The sequence below is a fragment of the Coloeus monedula genome (genome assembly GCF_965178545.1).
Source record: "Coloeus monedula genome assembly, chromosome: 5".
NCBI lineage: Eukaryota > Metazoa > Chordata > Aves > Passeriformes > Corvidae > Coloeus > Coloeus monedula.
This window is the reverse complement of record NC_138785.1, coordinates 65,204,936-65,225,020: the sequence shown is the minus strand read 5'-3', so window position 1 is coordinate 65,225,020 and position 20,085 is coordinate 65,204,936. Positions and strand designations below refer to the sequence as shown.

Genomic DNA, 20,085 nt, shown 5'->3' with positions numbered 1-20,085 from the left:
CCGACTACTTACTGAAGGTGCTAATATAGTCTTTATTTGTTTTACTTTTATACCTAAGCACCTAAAGAGAACATGGCTGAAACAGTATTTTTATTTAGAAGTATACACATACATATATACATATATATGAGTGTGTATGTGTACGCTTATGAATTATATATATATAAAAATATAAAAATATATATTTATATACATATAAATATATATATATAAACATCAAGCAGAGGCAGATATTGGCCAATTCCCTTACCCCCAGCGATGCCGTCTCATCTCTTAGGAAGGTGTCAGCAACTGAGCGATCTGTTCAGCACCGCTTTTTTTTTGACACGGAGAAGGGAGCATGGTGCCCCTGCCCAAAGCCACCTCTGCCCGCAGCGCTGGGGGTCAATAGCCCCCGCAAAGGTCCGGGCTCCGAACGCTCGCGGCCCTTAAAAGCAAAGAGGAGCAGAGGTTAGGGGTGCGAGCGATAAAGGCTGCCTTTCATTTCGCTTCTACTTTACGACACACCGAGGCAGTGAAGGGAGAGCGAGGGGAGGCATCAAACACCAGCAAGGTAATTGCATTCACATTGCGGGAAGCCGTTCCGCTCCCTGCGGGAGGCGGCCGGGCAGCGGCGGGAGTGGCTGGCCCGCCAGCACCGTGACTCACTGGAGGCTCTTGTCACACTCACACACGCGTTTTCGGCCCCAAATATAGCCTTCCAAGGTCTGCCGATTCCCTACGGAGCCCGGCCCCAAATCTCCACTTCTTCCTGCCCTCTGCGTGGCAGCCGGCTGTCGAGCACACCCTGACAGAGGCTCAGGAGCCGTCGGAGATGGCGACGGGGGGATATCCCACGGGCATCCCACACCATGTGGCCAGCGGGCATCACAGGCAGGGGTGGGCACGATCTGGAAGCCAGGACTGTTCGGCCGAAGAGACCCCGCCGGCAGCGCGCCGGGGCCACAGGCCGCGCCCGTCCCGCACCTCGCAGAGCTGCGCTGGACCTGGAAGTCTCCGACGCCTCGGAGAAAAACATGTACCTGGGAAAGAAACAGAGCCAAAGAGGGAAAAAATAAGGGGCCCCACCACCTGTAGTCTAAGCACGGTCTCAAGGCCAACTCTAGAAAACACGTGGTTTTTCTCCCTCCTGACCCACGGGAGGCATCAGGACCTGCCCATTCCCTCCATTCCCCTGCCTGCAAAAAATAAAGATTTACCGTGGCGCAAAAAGGTGGCCGTGGAAGAGAAGGCTGTTGTGGAAGGAGAGGTTTCGCTTCGCCGCAACGACGCTGAATCCCGTCGGAGACGGCCCGGGAACTGCGGCATGTCCCCTGCCTGGCGCGGGGGTAGCCCGGGGTGATGGCAAAGCCCTCGGCACCCCTCCGTCCCCGCTACCTCCGGGCAGGTGACTCTGAAAGGCGTTAAGGCAGGAGCCAAGGATGTCTTTCCAACATTAAATTACGAAAATACCGTCACTGGGTGCTTTTCCTGCTTCCTGCCCTGATGGATGGCTGCAGGAGACACACGCCCTTTTTAGTCTCGTCATAATAGGCACTAAGAATATCAACCACGAAATGTTAGTAATGTCACTACGGCGATGCAAACAGTGTGTAAACGTAACTACGAGCTTAAAAAAATCCCCAATAAACGCGGACATGCATGTACAAGTGTTGTGTTTGCAGGTATAGAATTGTACTCATCCTGGTTCTGTGTTTCAGGAATACATCTGAGATACACGATTTTCGCAAGCACAGTTCAGCATTACTGCACACCAAACAGTGTGTTATACTGAAGAAATCCGGAGAGGGGGAAAGCAAGAGCAAATTTACTCACGGTGATTTTATGAAACTATTTATAAGTAGAAAGCAAACAATATTAAGTAAGTTGCATGATCACACTGGAGGGACACGTCCTAAAATATGGGTAGGGGACACATAGATGTGCATATCGTATATATGAAATGAGGGCCGCATTTTTCTCTTTATTCCGGAAAGCACACATGCATTTTTTCAGTCTTCCAGTCAAATAGAGCTGACGGTTTACGTATGCATAAGAACTATCGGCCAAACTCATATTTCCTATGCAGGAACAAGCAGAATGCGCAGAGCATAAAAGTCGTATTTGTTAACGTCACTTCTGTGCAACAGGTGACAAATGCTCTGTCGCCCGGCTTACAATTCACTAGACTGCCCTCGGTCTCTGCCTAAGTAAGAGCGAAAGCCAAATGTGCCGCCGTATACTCCTGCTTTTCCAGAGCCCATTTCAGTGCTCCGACTGGTTACATCTTTCTGGAGCCGTTGGAAGCTGCATTATTCCCTTATCTTCGTTCTTTTTTTTTTTTTTTTTAATTTTTCTTTCAAAAATAGGCCCTGACCTCAAAGGTCCCCACTGCTACTCCGGGAAAGGGAGCGAGACCGCTCCGTAGCCGGGAGGCCGGCTCCGCTCCCGGCTGCTCCCGTGCCCGGCCGGACACTCCCTCTGGGCAGCAACCCGTGTCCCGTTCCACAGACGGAGGGGAGGCGGGGCTTGGGAAAGGGGTACTTGTCCAGGAGTACCGCAAAGGGGAACAAGGAGGGATCCTCCGGCAAAGAAGAAGAGCAGAGGAAGAGGAGAGGATTGATCTGCAGATGAGCATCGCAGGGGCATCTGTCTACTCACCCAAACCTCCACGAGTCTCCGACGTGCACTCTGGACCGACTCGCCCCTCTACTAACCTGGCTTGCTTGGTCCCAAGGGAAAAGGCAGAGGGAACCCTACTGCTTCGGCGTCCCGCAGCGAGGGGGGCTTTTGTGGGGTTGCTGGGGTCCATGTCTCAAGGCGGGCTCCAGAGGGTTGCAAAAAGGTGGGGGGGGGGAGAAAGACTTTGCAGCTTCCCACAGAAGGGAATTACAGTAAGAATAACGATAAAAAAGTCGGGCTGAAGAGGGGTAACGTCAGGAACCACGGGCTCGTTCCTGGAGGGGGCAGCGCACAGCTGCAGCCTCCCCGGCCGGGGCGGCGGGAGACAGGGAGTCCCGGACGGCTCCTTCTCCGATGAGCAGGGCTGGCTGTCTTTCTAAATAAACTATACAGACATCGGATGTACATCTATAAAAATATACCTGTATATGTATATACATATAGATAAAGGCAAATAAAACGGACCTCGGGAAACTCCTTAGAGGAGAGTCCTCTTCCCTTCCCTAGAAGGCACCCTCCCCTCCACCGGCGGGACACCCACTGCCTGCCCACGGGGGCAGTCGCCGCTCTGCCACTCTCCCAAAACCGACTCAAAGGCCTCAACCAGGGGGCTCCGGGCTGAGGACAACCTCACCGCTCCGCCGACAGCCCGCGGCGGCGGCGACCGGGCCTGCGGGGCAGGAGCCGGCTCTCTGGGCGGCGGAGGGCGCATCTCCTCCGTCCATCGCTGCCGCCGCCACACGAAAGCGCTCGGCGGGGGGCGGGCGGGGGGTGATTATTATTAATGATATTAATGATATTAATATAGGCGCGATGTCCGCGGCGCCGATTGGCTGCCGGGGCTGCCCGCTGAGCCCGCTGCAGCCAATGGGAGGGCCGGGACGTGGAGAGGCCAAGCCCCCCCGGCTGCGGCCCGTGTGCCGGGGCAGCCGCCGCCGCCCCCCCGCTCCGGGATTTGCTCCCTAATTGACCTAAATAAGGAGCTCGTGAACGGCGGCCCCGGGGCGGCGCGCGCACACACGGACACACAGACACACACACGGACACACAGACACACACACGGACACAGACGCACACACGGACACGCACACACAAACAGACACACGCAGACGCCCGGCAGCGCCCGGCGCCCGCCGCTTCCCCCGCGCAGATCCCATTCGACGCGGCGCTCCGCCCACCGCAGGATCCCCCGCTCCTGCCCGCCGTTTAACTCGCATGACATTTTTATTTCGTTATTAGCGTTTTCGCACAGAATCTGGCGCCTCCGATGGGTTGTCGGGCTGCTTTTTTTTTTTTTTCCTTCCCCGTTCCCTTCCCCTCCTCCCCCTCCCCCCTCCCCTCCTAGCTTGCAGGAAATGATGGCAAACCGCGATCTGAAATGATTACTCCGGAAAAAAACGCTTTTATACCAGGAGAGCATCCACGGGGCTAGGCAGAGGCGAGAGGCGGCCGCGGGGCAGCGGGGAGCCGAGGAGCCAGCCGCCGGCGGAGCCGGGACCCCCTCCCGCAGTTCTCTCCGACGATGCCGGACGAAGCCACGGAAAACGCCGGCTCCACCTCCGCCCGCGTCTCGTCCTTCTTCATCGAGGACCTGCTGGGCACCGAGGGCACGGCGGGCGGCGGGGCGCGGCGGGCGGCGGCGGGCGGCGGCGGGCGCGGGGGTGCGCGCTGCGGGCCGCACTCTCCGCTGCGCATCGGCGCCCCGGGCTGTCCCCTCCGCGACGCCGCCGTCGGCTGGTACCGCCGGGCGCACGCCGCCTTCCTGGGCTGCGCCAGCCCCGACAGTAAGTCGCCTTTCCCCACCCTTCACCGCCGGGCCCTGCCGGGGCTGGGGTGGGGGGTGTTCCTGCTCCGGCCGGGGTGGGGAGGTCCGGGTCCCGCCGCGGCCGCCCGGGGCAGGCCGGAGGGGGATGCCCGGAGTGCCCCCGCAGCCCCCGCCCTGTCTCCCCGTATTCGGCCGCCCGGGGCAAATCTCCGGAAATGCTCCCTGTGTGTCAGACACCTGGAGCCTCCGCCCCGCCGCCCGAAGTGTAAACAGGGATTCTTGGCTTACTTGGAGATTTTTTTTTTCTTTCCCTTTCCCCCCCGTCTCTTTTTCTTCTCTCTTTCCTCTCTCCATTTTTTAAAATTTTTTTTTTTAAGAGGCAGGTCTGCCTTTTTTTATTTTTTTTTTTAACTTCCCATCAAGCCACAAAGCTGGGAGCACAATCCCCCAGCAGCGCAGTGGAGAGTTTGGGAAGCCAGGGAAGCAGCTGGGCTCGGTCCCAGCTGTCCCTGCCGCCCCATCCCGTAGAGCCAGCTCCGCTGCCCTCCGCCCGCAGCGCGGCCTCTCGCTGCAGGGATCCCGATGGAGCGGGTTCTGGAGCAGAAGCCTGGGTTTGGGGCAGAAATTAACATGTGATAGAGTGTATGGGCTGCCATCAGTGGTTATTTTCTATCTACTGATAGTAAAAACATTGTGCCTCGGCGCATCTCTGTGATCCTATCCGAGCCTGTAGAGGTCTCACAATTGCTCAGTAAGGAAAAGAGGTGTGATTTGTAATCCAAATAGTTTCTTTTCACAGTAATGGGTTTATTAATATTTTTAATTTCTCTCAAAGGTACATATAGAAACAGAAAAGTACTCCAGAAACAACTGCTTCCCCCCCCCACCTCTTTTTCTTTTCTTTCTTTTTTTTTTCTTTTTTCTTTTTTTTTTTTTTTTTAAATTTTCCTCTGTTCTATAGAGAAAGAAATATTTTTTTTCCTTTTAAAATTGTGGTTGGAATGCACAGTGTTGGGAACTCGACGGAGATATGTCCCGATGCTAGAATAGTTGTCCTGATCCATTAGCTTTTGAAGTCCAGAATAATGGACAGTGAATTATTTCTTTTTTTATCCCTCTTATATACTCTTTATATATACACGGACGCACTGTTATGCTTACCACTCTGACACAATGTACTTACTCAGAAATGTACTTGTGTGTATGTGAGTAAATACAGATGTGTGCATATAAATGAGAGGTCACACATATCCGTGTGTACATACAGATATAAAAAGTATACACACACTTTTGTGCATGTACATATGTGTATATATACATGGGTACGTTTTATGATTCGGAAACAGTCTATATGTGTTATACACATACGTAGGAGTGCGTTTGTGTGTGTGCACACATATGCAGATTGATGAGCATGTCCATAGATCAGTATAGTTATGTATACATAATACAAGGTTTGTGTTTCCATATAAGCATGCGTGTGTGTGTACATTCAGAAATGTTTGGGAGTTTATCTCAGGAGGCAGAGAAATGGCAGGAGCCTTTTCCCGGGCCCCTCGCTTCCCGGCCTTGCTCTCCCCGCAGCCGCGTTGTTTCCCCTCCCGGTGAGCGAGGCGCGGGGCGGGCGGGCTGTGTGGTGCCCCTGCTCCCTCAATCCCTGCAACAGCCCTCTGCCTCTCTCCGCAGCCAGCGACCGAGACTCGCCCGAGCTGCCCGAGGAGCCGGCGGAGCGGGCGGCCGGTGGCGGGCGGGCGGCGGCGAGAGGCCCGGCGGGCGGGCGGCCGGGGCCGGGAGGCCGCGAGGAGGAGGAGGAGCGCGGCGAGGAGCCGGGGGAGCCGGAGCAACGCGCCGCCGGCCGCAAGAAGAAGACGCGCACGGTGTTCAGCCGCAGCCAGGTGTTCCAGCTGGAGTCCACCTTCGACGTGAAGCGCTACCTGAGCAGCTCCGAGCGGGCCGGGCTGGCCGCCTCGCTGCACCTCACTGAGACCCAGGTGAAGATCTGGTTCCAGAACCGCCGCAACAAGTGGAAGCGGCAGCTGGCCGCAGACCTGGAAGCGGCCAACCTCTCCCACGCAGCCCAAAGGATAGTGCGGGTCCCCATTTTGTACCACGAGAACTCGCCGGCGAGCGCCTTGGGCTTCACCCTGCCGCACATGTCGCCCCCCTTGGTGGGCTTCTCCAGCGGCGTCAGCTATCCCCTGGGCACCTTCCCCGCCGCCTCCCTCCCTTTCCTACGGTCGCAGATGACAGGACTCGTCTGAGCGCCCACCTCTGCCGGGACCGCGGCCCCCTCGCCCCCTCCCTCGGCTTCCAGCTCCACCCCCATTCCTCCACGGACTTTTTATTTTCAACTTACACGTTTCTCGATTTTCTGCTTTTGACCTTTTTTTTTTTTAACGTGCAATAAACTTACTCTTGGGGTTAACTCGGAGCGACGTGCGGCAGCCGGAGGGAGCCGAAAGGACTGCAAAAACCCCAGCCATGCACCGGGATCAGGTCGGCGGGGCTCCCACCGCCGTGCATCCAAAGAAAATCCAGCCCCGTGGCAGCGGCTAAACCCTCACCGCCGCCCCGGCCCCAGGGTGACACAGACCGGCATTTTCCGGGGGGCAACAGACTCCCCCGACCCTTCCTCCTGCGACCCGCAGAGCTGCCGAGCGTGATACGAATGTACGGAACAGCCGGCGCTTTCCGGCCTCGCCGCCCCCACCCCGCGGGCGGCCAAGCCTCGGGGCCCCCGCCGCGGCCAGGAGACCTTCCCCGGGACCTCTGGTGCCCCGGGCCAGCGCTCCTACAGGGAAACCTTGAAGTGTCCCCGCTGCCCCAGCAGCTTTCCGTGCAGAGCCGGGGATCCTGCTGATCCCGGCCTCCAGCAGCTTCTCTAGGGCCCTTTGTTTTAGCCACTTAATTCGTACAGATCCCCCTCCCATTGTTACTCACATTTCCATACTATCGACACCCAAGCATGTGCTGGTGCCCCCTGGTCCTTCTCGATGCAGGAGTTTGATTTGAAACAAATTGAAGTCAAATTGTTGAAAAGAATTTGCCCTGCTGAAATCCGAGCTGTAAGGATTTGGTTTCTTTGTTTTCATTTTATTTCCCTGGCAAATTATCAGCTAAAATACATGGTTTTATATATACATATATATGTATGTAATTCCACATACTGTATTTTACAAGTGGATTTGCCACTTTTTTTTTTTGGTCTCCTGAAGAAGTTGAGGAAAGCGCACCTCGATTTATCTGTCTCTTACGGGATTGGTTTGTGTAATCGATTAATAATTCACTGGCAATTAAAAAGGAAGGAAAGAAAAATAATCAGATGGGAACAGACTGGGGAGCTGTATGGCTGGTTATGCGAGTGAACCTGCAACATGATATTATATGAAGTATTATGCATGCCAAGTTATTGATTTTTTTAAAATAACTTTTTTTCTCCCCTCCTACTCACTCTTAAAATTAATTTCGGGACCATCATTGTTTCTAAAAGTTTGAATTTCTTTTTCCAAATATTAAGGGGGAAATGACCTTATAAAACTCGGCCTTGGTGGAAAGTCAAGCTTTGATTGTATGTTTTAGGGCATAATCAGCTGCAATTGAACCAACCAGCTCGGAGCACCTGGTGTCCCTTCAGGTCCTGGATCTGTTGGGGAACGTGCATGCGGACCTGTCTCCCGAGAAAGAAGGGCAGTCTAATTATTACTATTTCCTATACTTTTCATTATAATTGGAGCAATCTTGCTTTTTCTGGCTATGAAATTGATCAGCAAGATCTGGTGAAGCTTCAGCTTTGATACGAAATCTGAGAAGAAGGGTCAGGGGTGGATTATAACCTCGACACAATTTTGGGCTTTCCTCCCTCTTTTTTTTTCTTTTCCATTTTTTTTTCTTTTTTCTTTTCTTTCTTTCTTTTTTTTTTTTTTTCATTTTTTCTTCTGCTTTGGCCCGAAGTATGGCTTTGAGCACCAGCCCGTGCAGTTGAAGTCAGGACGTTGCAAGCCTCAAAACCACTCGAGAATTACATATATATGTATACATATATATATTTGTAGGTTCCGGAGAAAAGTACTAAATTGCCGGGATACTGGTTTCGACTTAAGCCCCGTTTCTGGAAGCTGTTGTCTTTTGGGGTTATTATTTTTTTCTTTTCTTTTCTTTCTTTCTTTTTTTTTTTTTTTTTTTTTTTTCCCAGCTGCTGCTGCTCTCCCTCTGAAATCTCCGGACATATTCTGCTGCCGTTTTCTTGGCATATCCATCAAACACCCGAATTTGAGATGAAAACTTTTAAAGCCTGGTCCCCGAGCGGTATAAGAAGGACTGGGAAGTGGCGAAGTTGAGGATATCGGTGCCCTGGATAGGACCCGCCGGCCGCGGGGGAAAGTGGCTGGGCTGGACTTCAGCCTTTTCCTGCCAGAGGAGGTGACTTGGGGTGATGTTTCTTCCTCAGGGTGCAAGCACTTGATTTTGATGCCGTTCAAAGATTGCCTGCCCCTGGAAGAAAGCGGCTAGACCGTTTTCCCCTTCATATGCAGCTCCCCAGATCTCCCAGTGTTACCTACTGGAGTGAAATCCTGACTCACTACAGTCATATCAAAGTAGATTGTAATCCAACGAGAAATTTAACACACCTGCCACTCTCCACATGCCTTTTCTTTGGAGTAACATATGAGATTATTATACTTCTGATTCTACTAAATATTCTTTTCTTGAAGTTAAGGAACTGGCAGGGCTAAATGATCAATCGGATTTTTAAAATGTGTTTTGACATTAGTATGTTTGTTTTTTAAAGATGTGCTGATTATATCAATAAACAGATTTTTTTCATACACTGTATTTGTAACTTATGATCATGGTAAAATATTAAAAGGTGCAAGACGTGAAATTATCTAAGAAAAAGTGCTTACTTATGCCTTATTCTGCAGAAAATGATTTATAGTGGCTTATTAAAAGTATGTGCTGAAAGTAGGAACATACACACCTCAGGTTTCTTTACCTTATAGCTTTTTTTAATGATACTTTTCCCTGTACCTGATGGCAAGAAATTTCTGTAGGATGCAGAGAAATAGCTAGCAATAGATGCAGTCCCTGATGTATGTGCATTGACTATTTCAAAACAGGCAAAATTCCCTAGACCCAAACATCCAAGCCCAACCCGCAAATCAGGACAGCAAATTCTTCACAGTTTTCTTCCTTGTGTGTATTTTTTATTAAACAAATAAAAAAGGTAAGAGTCACACGCTTTGTGCTGCTTCTGCAAAGAGAAAACTCTAAGAAAAATGTTGATGGACTGTAAAGCTCGAAGTCCTTTAGCAAAGGCTGTTTGTGACATATAGAGACATACGTTGCTGCTTTATAGATCAAAGCAACCTCAGAATAGCTTTAAAATAAATCCAGTTATACTACAGCTGTAATATTATTATGCAGCATAAATCCTTTTCTGTTGACATTTATTTAATGAATGTTGCTACAACAGCCTAGCTAGATGGCACTCCAGAGGCGAGGCAAAGAAAAACCTTGCCAGATTACTCACAAAGACAACTTGTGTTTATTGGACGCTAATAAAAATAATCAGTGAAAAGATTTTTTTTTAAGCAAAGCAAATGACAATCAAAATAGAGTCTGAACTGCCCTTTTGAAATAAATTCCTAGTGTAGCTGCAGTAAGATGTTATTATTAATTACACTTTAAATGAAAATGATCGATATACTGGAAAGCACCTTGTTAAATGGCTACTTTGCAAATGGTACATTGCTCACCGGCTTAAGATGGCCCATAACTTTTCTCGTAGGCACGAGTCTAAAATATTCATGCAAATCAATACTTGATAAATCTCATAGGTGCGTGCTGGCTCCACTGTTCAACAATATATTTGGATCGATTCTTTTTTTTCCTTTTCCTCTGCATTATCTTGGAATAGTCTGTCTGTGCCCCCTGCCAATGTGCCCCGTGCTCACCATCGATCGGAGAGAGACTCGCTCCAGACTCCAGCGGACTCACAGTGTTTAGTGCTGCCAGCCTCAGATCCAGGCAATATTCTTACATTTCCCTTCCCATTCCAAATGAATGTAACTTTATGGTGGATGTCTTAATGCTTCCTTTATCTATCCTGAGTTTCTCAAGCCTGCTTACTATTTAATTTCTGTGTAGTGAGATACATGGAAGTCTATTCAAAAAGATACAAATGAAAATTTAGATGTGCACCTAAAATTTAAAGTTTCTTCTTTTCTTTTCTCTTTTCTCTTTTCTTTTCTTTTCTTTTCTTTTCTTTTCTTTTCTTTTCTTTTCTTTTCTTTTCTTTTCTTTTCTTTTCTTTTCTTTTCTTTTCTTTTCTTTTCTTTTCTTTTCTTTTCTTTTCTTTTCTTTTCTTTTCTTTTCTTTTCTTTTCTTTCCTTTTCTTTCCTTTTCTTTCCTTTTCTTTCCTTTTCTTTCCTTTTCTTTCCTCTCCCTCTCCCTCTCCCTCTCCCTCTCCCTCTCCCTCTCCCTCTCCCTCTCCCTCTCCCTCTCCCTCTCCCTCTCCCTCTCCCTTTCCTCTTTGTCAATTCCAGTCTACTGAACAGTCGTGCATTACTAGCTTTATTCGGAAGTCCCCTCCAGGATTTTTCCGCAGGTATCAAGCACAGTGTCTAGAGGAAAGCGATTTAGCTGAGAACCGTGAACTGACCTCAGAGGGAAACAAAGAGTTTCGAAAAGGGATGCTCTGTCCCGGGGTCACAGCATGGCCCCATCCGCCTGTGCCCCAACACCTCTTGGGCCGGAGCACTCCTCTGAGAGTGCCCAGCTCCCTAGAACAGCCAGTTACTGTGCGACTTTTGTAGCTGCCTTCCTGGGGAACTCCAGGAAGAGTTGCTTTCCAGCTAGCGACACCGTTGTCTCTGCCCTCCCTCCCCCGCTCCCTCCCCGGGATGCCCAGCGCAGGCGAGGGATGTCCCCGCTGCCCCGAACCTCTGCCTGCCCCAGGAGGGCGGCGGCAGGGTGGTTTGAGACCACAACAGCAAACGGCAATTCATGTCCAGCCACGGCTGAACCGCTAAAGCGAGTTTTATTTAGGGACCAGCAGCGCCAAGGTGCCCAAACCCGCTTAGTGATTTTAATGAACTTTTCGGACAGCGCTTCTGTTCCGGACCCACTCGCCACGGTTGTGTCCCGGGAGAGCACGGGAGGTGGTTTAAAGAGCGCTGTGAGGTGCCGCTGTGTCTGCAATTGCCAGGGTCTTACTTGCTAGAGGATATGAAATCCAGGGAGTGACTTTTACCCTCGAGTACCTCGGGGAATAAACCAAGCTCGATTCCGTAAACCAAGCAAAACCAGACTTCGGCGTTTCTGTACCATCTAATCAGATTTCATTTCCATCAGGTTTAAAGTAAGAGAGTTCTTGTGCTCTGAGCTAAAATGGAAAAATAGATATGTATGACGAGTGATTTCTGGTAAAAAGCTTTCCCAGGTGAAAGGTTTCCACTCTGCACGATGTTAGCTTCTAGTGCAGGATTATATTATTAAAAGGGAAAGGTTCTCTCTTCCTGCCCTGCCGCTGTGAGGTACCGGCCTCCGTGTCCTCACGCGTCCCGGACAACGAGGTTCTCCACAAATAAAATGCAAATGAAGCGTGGGCTGCAAAAGCACCAGTGTCGGAATATCTCTACCTATTGCAGGAAAAACTGTTGCTTGTAACCGGCAGCCTTTCGGAGCCCGGGAGAGAACCGCGATGGTGCGGAGCGGTGCTGAGGGGGAGCAGCCGCGAGGGGATCCACTCTCTGGCCTCTCTGACCCCGAATCCTCTCTGCTGGCTCTGATTCTCTCAGAATGCGAAGGCCAAGGCCAAAGCCGCCCCTGCCCAGGGCCGCTCCTACAAGAAGCTCTTCCCGGGGCTGCTCCACGCATCCCGGGAACCATTTGTTGGAAAAAGCCCCTGAATTTTGGGAAAGACTCCCGCCCCTCTGCCCTGTCGGACACTGTTCCCCACATAAAGTATGGATCAGATGCGGGGCGGGGACTCGGACTGTGTTACTGGGGGCCTGGAGTGGGCCCGGGGGGTTCCGCTGCCTTCCCCCGCCGCAGTCCCGCTCCCTCCGAAGGAGGACTGTTCGCAGGTGATTGGGTTGTGCAGGACACGCTCTAAGCTGTTGGTCTTTATTTCCCCCCGAAGATAAGGTGACCTAGCAGAGGGCATGAGGAGCTCGGTAAGGATCTGGCTTGTAGAACACGCTGCAGGGGGACCCCGCTCCCCGCCCTCCTCATCCTCTTGTGGCCAGTGAATTGATTCCAACTTGTCCCAGTGGCTGAAGAGATCTAGCTCTGTAGCGTGCTCCATCTGCACGAAGTTTGCTGGGGAAAAAAACCCCCCAGCAAACCGAAGACGGTTTTGAAAAGTGGCCAAATGGGACTGGGAAAGGATGACAAACCTTTCTACCCCAGTGCAGGATGTTACCGGGCCGCATCTCCCAGGGCTGGGCTTGGACTGCTCGGCAAGTGGAGGGGGCCGCGGTGAAAAAAAATACTGGGTGATAAAACTTATGTCTCCTTCTTCACTTTCCATCTTATTTCTATCTTTTTCAACTTTAACTTTTTCTTCCAAGAAAATGTCTTCTAGGAAAATACACTGAGTCAAGGCATTCGCTTTTTAGGACGGACTTTTTCTTTCCTTTTGGAACTAGAAGGGAAATGGTTTGCAGCAAGAACAGATGTGATCACCTGGGACGTGCCTCACTCACAGACACAGGGGAGGCCAAGACAGGAGCGCAAAGAGGGGCCCGACCTGGCATCCAAGTCTCCCATGCTCCTAGTTTTACCATCTCAGACTGAATTTCTTAAACTATATTTTCAGCTGCTTCTTCACATTTTGTACCTCTCTACCGCAGCCCTTCCCTTGGCCCTTCCCTCGCCCTCTCTTAAATAGATATTTTGCTCTGATAAAACCACCAGTTCGTATAGAAGACTGCAAGACAAATGCAACAAGTTTGGGCCTGTGGCCAATAATCGTGTTGATGGAAGATGGATATATTTCTTTTTCGACCGGCAGAAAAATGTGCAGCTCTCCAGCAGACGGCTGCATTAAAATTTGAGTGCATTCATAAAGTGAAAAAAAAATTACATGAAAAAGAGCAGAAACCTGCTCTCTCAAGTACCAGTGCGTTAAAGATTAACGCAGTCCAAAGCCTTAAGATGCCCCCTGATTTTAGCTCACGGACTCTCTGGCATCACAATATTTAAAAGCCTGTCAGCACTTCTATTGTCAACTCTTTTTCAAGGGGTTCTCGCTTGCCCTCAGCAGTTTTCGTGGTGGAAACCTCGAGATTCGGACTAAAAGCCCTCTTAAAAGCCGGTTGGAAGCATTCCCCTGGCTTTACACGGGGTCGCAGAGACGGAGAGGTTTCCCTGTGATCCACAACTGACGGTGGCTCTAAAATCGCTGGAAGTCCTGCCTCGAGTAGTGCAAACGGGTTTTAAAACGCTACAGTGCTGGGAGGTGGTGGGAAGCAAAAGTTCTCAAGATAGTACAGAAACACATCGATCCTTTCCCAAGTTCCACAGCTCAGATGAGCGCTCCTCCATCTCCCAAAGGCACACCTTGGTGAACTCACATACCCCCACGCTGCCGGCCAGCACTCTCTCCTTTGAAAGCTACAGAAGAGCTCTGCTGACCCGCGAGGAGGAGGGGAGGATGTACAGGGGATGGTGAGGTGTGGGGGAGCGTGTGGAAGTTATGTGTGGATTTTGGGGTGGCCTGACACCACGGGGCTCCTTGGGAGGAAAAAAGGGTCCCTTTCTCTCCAGGGAAACCATGTGTACTCAGTCTGAGAGTCTACAGGTGAAAGGACTTCAGGGAAGAGACGTTGGCTGTAGGAACTACTCTTCCACAGTCTACCCCACTGCAGAACAGCGGCACGGACAATCTTAAGCAAATGCCTTCAGCCGACTGCCTGGGGTCGTGCCAGGTACTGTACAAACACGGGGAAGGGGTTCGCGGCTCCCAGCTTCCCTTTTCCCTCCTTCCCTCTCTGCCTGCCACGGCTGCTTTTCCTCGCCGGACTCTGCCTCATTCCCCTGATTTTATTTCCAATCTTCTCCCTCCGCTCTTCTCCTTCAGTGCAGAGATCTCCGTTCTACCATCCCATCTCCTCTTCGCCTTTGCCGTGGGCTCTGGCTCTGCCTTCCCTCTGCCCACTTACAGTGAAGGGCCTAGGCTGGAGGGCAGCCAGCCCTGTCCTGCCGCGGCTGCCCAGGCCACTCTTTCGGGACATCTTGCCGTGTCCCCCGCCCCTCCCTTCCTCTCCGCTTCCCTCTAGTTCCTTCTCCTTTTCCTTCTCTCCACTCTGCAGCCTCCCCTCCCTCTTTCCTTTCCCTGCACGGCTCCCCCCGTCGTCAGTCCTTTGGCTCCCCCTAGCTCCATCCCCTCCCTCCGCCACCCGGACCCCTCCTCCTACCCGGACCCATCCTTCCCTCCGCCCCGGCTGCCGCCCTCCCGCCGCCGCCTCCAGTCCTGCGGCTCGGCTCGGCTCGGACACGCTCGGCTCGGCTCGGCTCGGCTCGGACACGCTCGGCTCGGACACGCTCGGCTCGGACACGCTCGGCTCGGACACGCTCGGCTCGGACACGCTCGGCTCGCCGCGCCATGGTGCAGCTCGGGGGCGGCCGCCGAGCCCCACCAGCCCCGGCCGCGCCGCCGGCCTTCAGCATCGACAGCATCCTGCAGCCCGGCCCCCGCCGCCCGGCCAGGGAGCAGGGCACAGCCCGCTGCGCGCTGCCGGAGGAAGAGGAAGAGGAGGAAGAGGAGGGAGAGGGGCCTGAGGAGCAAGACCCCAGTAAAGGCTCCAGCGACTCGGGTACGGAGCCAGCAGCCGCATCAGGCTGTCCCGCACGTCGGGTCGCAGTCCGGCCCCCACCCAGGCGGTACCTGGGCAGCCCCAGCACCGCCGGGCCGGGCCCGCGCACACGCAGACACAGACACGGACACAGACACACAGAGACACACAGACACACAGACACACTCACACACAGACACACAGAGACACAGACACAGACACGTACACACGGGCACAGTCACAGACACACACAGACACAGATACACGCACACACAAACACAGAAAGGCACACGCAGACACACACACGCACAGGCAGGAGGAGGGGAGGCTCCGCGGGCGGACGCGGGGAGATGCCGCCGCACACGCACCAACCTGCTTCCAGGGTGTTGTGCCCCCCTCCCGGCTTCCTGGGGCTGTCTGTGCCGTGTCATACCGGGGGCAGAGGGATTTCCTCGGATCCTTATGGAAGCGCCTCACCCTCCTGCTCCCCTCCGGAGGGTGTGGGACCGCGGCCAGCCCTCGGCAGCCCCCTCCCCATCCTGTCCCCCACCCTCTCCCTGCGCTCCGCCGGGCCGTGCGTGCATGCGGGGCGAGGGTGCGGGCGGCGGCGGGGACTGATGCTGTGCTTTGCCCTTGCAGGCAGCGAGTCCCACCGGCTCCGGGCAGAAGGGAAGAGCCGCAGCTTCCGCTCCGAGGGCGGGGATACGGGGTCCCCGCTCCCCACGGAGGGGCTACACGTCCCCCGGCAGCCGCCGCAGAGAGAGGCCGGGGGCTGCGGCTCGGAGAACGGCAGATCGTCGGCGGCGGGCGGCAGGAAGAAGACGCGGACCATCTTCTCCAAGAGCCAGGTGTTCCAGCTGGAGTCCACCTTCGACGTGAAGCGCTACCTGAGCAGCTCCGAGCGGGCCGGGCTGGCCGCCGCGCTGCACCTCACTGAGACCCAGGTGAAGATCTGGTTCCAGAACCGCCGCAACAAGCTCAAGAGACAAATGTCGTCCGAGCCCGAGGGCCAGGGGCCGGGGCCCGCCGAGCCTCCCGGGGAGCCGCAGGTCCCCGCTGCCGCCGCGGCTCTCTCCATCCCGTCCCTCTACAAGGACAGCCCCCTGCTTAGCCGCTGCTTGCTGCCGCTGCCTTTTCCCCTGCTCTGCCCGGGCAGCGCCATCCCCTACCTCTGCCTCCCCGGGCCGGGCAAACACTTCAGCCTGGTGGACGGGGACGTATAGCCTCTCCCCCGGCCCCCGACCTTCTCTTGCCGGGGGCTGCCCGATTTTATTTATGACCCCGCTGTGCCGGTGGAGTGTCCGTCTTTTCCACAGCAGCCCCCCGGCCCACGGAGGGGCCGCCCGGGCTCCCCCCACGCGTGTCCGTGGGCTGCTGACACGTTGCTGAAGCTCGAAAGGGGGCTGCCAACCAGCCCTCTCTCTTGCAGCGCTTTTTCTGTGGTCAGGACTGAGGAGATAACACGGAGCCACCAAAGAAACCGGGACGTGCTCTGCCTGCCTCCCTTCCAAATTTTCCCGTTCCCGTATTACAGGAAGGCCAATACTCTTCCTCAGTCCACGGGGACTGTGTCCCCACGTCCGTCCCGAGCGCTGTGGCCGTCTCTCTACCGTGAACCGAGTCACATTTAATACAGATCGGTAATGCCGAAGGCCGCTATGTGCTCCTCTATCTCAAACTCTCCACCTCTAATATCCCTGAGAGTAGCTTCTCCCCATCTTTAGCATTATCAAAATGTAGACACCTTTCCTCAGATCTGGTTCTTAAACTGTGACTTTCTTGCCTTTTTCCCCTTCGGAAGAAACATCCCAAGCTCTCTCTTACACGTTTCGTGCTAACTGGTTCTCAGACTGAGGCTCGTGTGATGTTTTTACAGAACAAGACAAGCTGTCTCTTGTGCTAATCCCGCCCCCCGAAATCTCGTGGGACGCTTTTACCTGCTATCCTAGAGTAAAGAAGTGAGGTTTTAAATTTTTATATATATACATATAAATTTGCAAACGCTTTTGTCCTCCTTTGGTTTCTAAGTTTACAAGCTTTATATCCCAAGGTTGGCAATAAACGTTTTCAGAAAGTTGAAACTCCTGCCTTTTCAATAATCACTACTAGGTATTATCAAAGGAAAGATATTTCCTAGAGTGCATCGATAGTTTTCATTTTAAAAATAAAGAGCACAATTTAAAAATAAAACAACAATCGTGGCATTACGAAATTCACCCTTGCATGGGCGAGTGGCAACTCATCGAATTTCTCAGTGCGTAAAACAGCGCGGTAGTGGTTTCGTCTAGATAAGAAGGGGTTTTCTTTCCTTTCCCCACTCTTCTTCCGTTTGTCTTTCCGTGGGCAATTGACGCAGAAGAGCAAAGATCCCCTAGCCCAGCGAAGGGACCCCGGCGGAGGCAAATCCCTCGGCTCGGGGCCGCTGCCGGGGTTCGCTCCCAGCCGGGGAGGTGCCGCAGCCGCGGCTGCCGCGGGCGTCCTGCAGCCGGGAGCCGGTGCCGCTGCAGTCCCGGCGCCAGCCGAGCTCGGGAAAGCGCCTTCCGCGGCTGTCTGAAGTTTTCTCGCCTTTGCGGTGGTCTAGGAGTGTTGTTTGACCTCCCCTCTCGCTTTTAAATCCGTTTCGAATTAGTGTCAAGTAGCAAGAGGAGTCTCACAGGGTGCCCTTGCTCTGGAAAAAAAAAAAATAGTCGTAGAGGCTGTGGCAAGGGTGGTGTAACCAAGTGGACACGCTTTAGGGGACCTGCCGGGTGCACGTCATAGCTCAGGTTTCCCCAAACTGCCACTCCCGGGAAGGTACAGGCGACGAACTGACGGTCTGGATCGCAGGACCCATGCTTCCTTTCTGGTCTGAATTTATAATGATAGTTAAAGAAATTAAAATCATCTGAGTCTGCGAGTCGCTCTGTGGCTAACAAACACTTAGAGACACATACAAGTGATGATGTCCTTATTTCCTCGGGTGATGATCTATGGTTCCTGTTTGTATTTCGCAATTGATGATCTATATCGGAACCTTCCTTTGATTGTTTGTTCTAATATTTCCCATGTCGATAAGCCCTTACTCGACTACTGTCACCAGATTAATCAATACCAGTAGACGCAAGTCCACCTTTTTCTAAATCCCTACCAATGGAAGTTTAATCAGATGCAACAGCTGTACACTAAGGTCCCTTTCTTTAGTTCTTTAACATGGAACTTTATTTAAAGACACTGTCCTTCCACATGACTGCATCCTCGGATGCCTCCTTGGTGAAAAAGAACTGTATCAGAAATCGTTATTCGGCAATTCATCTACTTTTCACCGCATTTATCAAACCATTTTCAGTCTTCTCTCTGTTTTATCATTTTTCCCTCCAAATTGTTGCTGGAGCTACAGAAGCAGCTGAAGGAAAATACGGACACACAAAAACGGAGGGAGGTTCGTTTTTTTCAACAGAAACAACGGGAAGAGTAAAAGTTCTGCATGCAAGAGTAGTCAGCACGCAGTCAGGTTTCACAACTTGCAGCTGACGGACGGATCCCAAAGCCACGATCGTTAGGAGTTAATGAACAACGAACGCCTGACACACTCCTGTAGCTAGGCAAAGTAAACAACTATCCCAAAATATTCGTTTCCCATCAAGATATAAGTGGTGGTTCTGAGAGTATTGGCCAAAAGTATTATCCAAACTGTTGCTGCATAGGGTAGCACGGCCAGTAGCAAGGGGGCTTTCTCTGAAGAAAACCAAGTTCAGAATGCATTGGGATTGCCAGCCGAGCAGCCAGTGCTGATCACACTGAGTATTACTGACATTTCTTTTACAGCTCAAAGCAACTGTGTTTGCAATTATAAATTGCTCCCTACTACAACAGGGGATTGCTGCAAGCAGGACATTTAGTACTGCCTAACCTGTTGGTGGGCCACTTCAAGGAATGAAACACCACAACAAAACTAAAGAAGCAAACAGGCAAACAGACTCCAAACAAACCCCAAACAACCCCCCAAACCAACCAATCAAAAATCAACAAAAAAAAATTCAAACTTCAACAAATAAAAACCCAAAAAACACAAACCAAAACCCCCAAACCCTCAAACACCCAAAAGCTCTGTGAGAGCTAGGAAACAGTTTGAGGGGGAAAAAAATCCAAACAAACAAATAAACAAACAAACAAACTAAACCAAACCAAACCAAACCAGAAAATCAATCCCAGCTCCAAACAGTGCTAGAGCTGATTAGCTACTGGAACTGAGATTTAAAAATGTGCTGTAAAGGTTTGATGCAATGAAAACAGATAGTGCAACTGCTTGAGAAGCGTGTGGAAGATACACTGTTCTTCCATATTATCTATTAAAAGCTCATATAAAATGTTAATTTTTTTAAAATGATTATAACAATAAGTAGAAGCCCAGGCTGTGCTGGGAGATCCCTTGTGTTAGGTATGGCACATATGTATCAACAGGCTGCCTTGGAATGGTCTGTAAACTGAATAGTAAAGAAAGATATGGCTAAGACCTGGCACCTGAATCTTCCAAAGGAAAGACGGTAATTAAATACAACATTTATCAACAGGAAAATATATTTAGAAAGTAGTACATACACAAATGCATTGCTCATTGAAAGAGTGCAATAAAAGGGCTTAAAAAATCTCATCAATCTTTCTCTACTCCATCTATTCATAAAACCCCCACAAGGCTCCTTCTAAGTGCAGCAGCTCCAGAAAACTTGATTTTCATTTCACCTGTTATGCTGTAAAATTCCCTGGGTTTAGGATGAACAATTACACAAATTTTCTTGTATGAAATGTGCTGAGAATTAGAAAATCCAATTATTTCTGCTGGACAGTATGCCTTCTTACTTCTCTGCTCTGTCAGCAGGTTTT

At 51.8% G+C, this 20,085-nt stretch overlaps 2 protein-coding genes across 2 annotated transcripts; both read left to right on the top strand.

The window, feature by feature from the left end:
* Positions 1-4,183: 4,183 nt before the first annotated feature.
* LOC309573585 (homeobox protein HMX1) lies at positions 4,184-6,687 on the top strand (the record flags this gene model as incomplete). The annotated part of the gene is made up of 2 exons (XM_082282653.1): positions 4,184-4,445; positions 6,113-6,687. The coding sequence occupies 2 exons, from the start codon at positions 4,184-4,186 to the stop codon at positions 6,685-6,687; spliced, it is 837 nt and encodes a 278-aa protein (XP_082138779.1).
* An 8,348-nt stretch (positions 6,688-15,035) lies between these two features.
* LOC309572909 (uncharacterized protein) lies at positions 15,036-16,448 on the top strand (the record flags this gene model as incomplete). The annotated part of the gene is made up of 2 exons (XM_082281450.1): positions 15,036-15,246; positions 15,865-16,448. The coding sequence occupies 2 exons, from the start codon at positions 15,036-15,038 to the stop codon at positions 16,446-16,448; spliced, it is 795 nt and encodes a 264-aa protein (XP_082137576.1).
* Between the last annotated feature and the right edge of the window lie 3,637 nt (positions 16,449-20,085).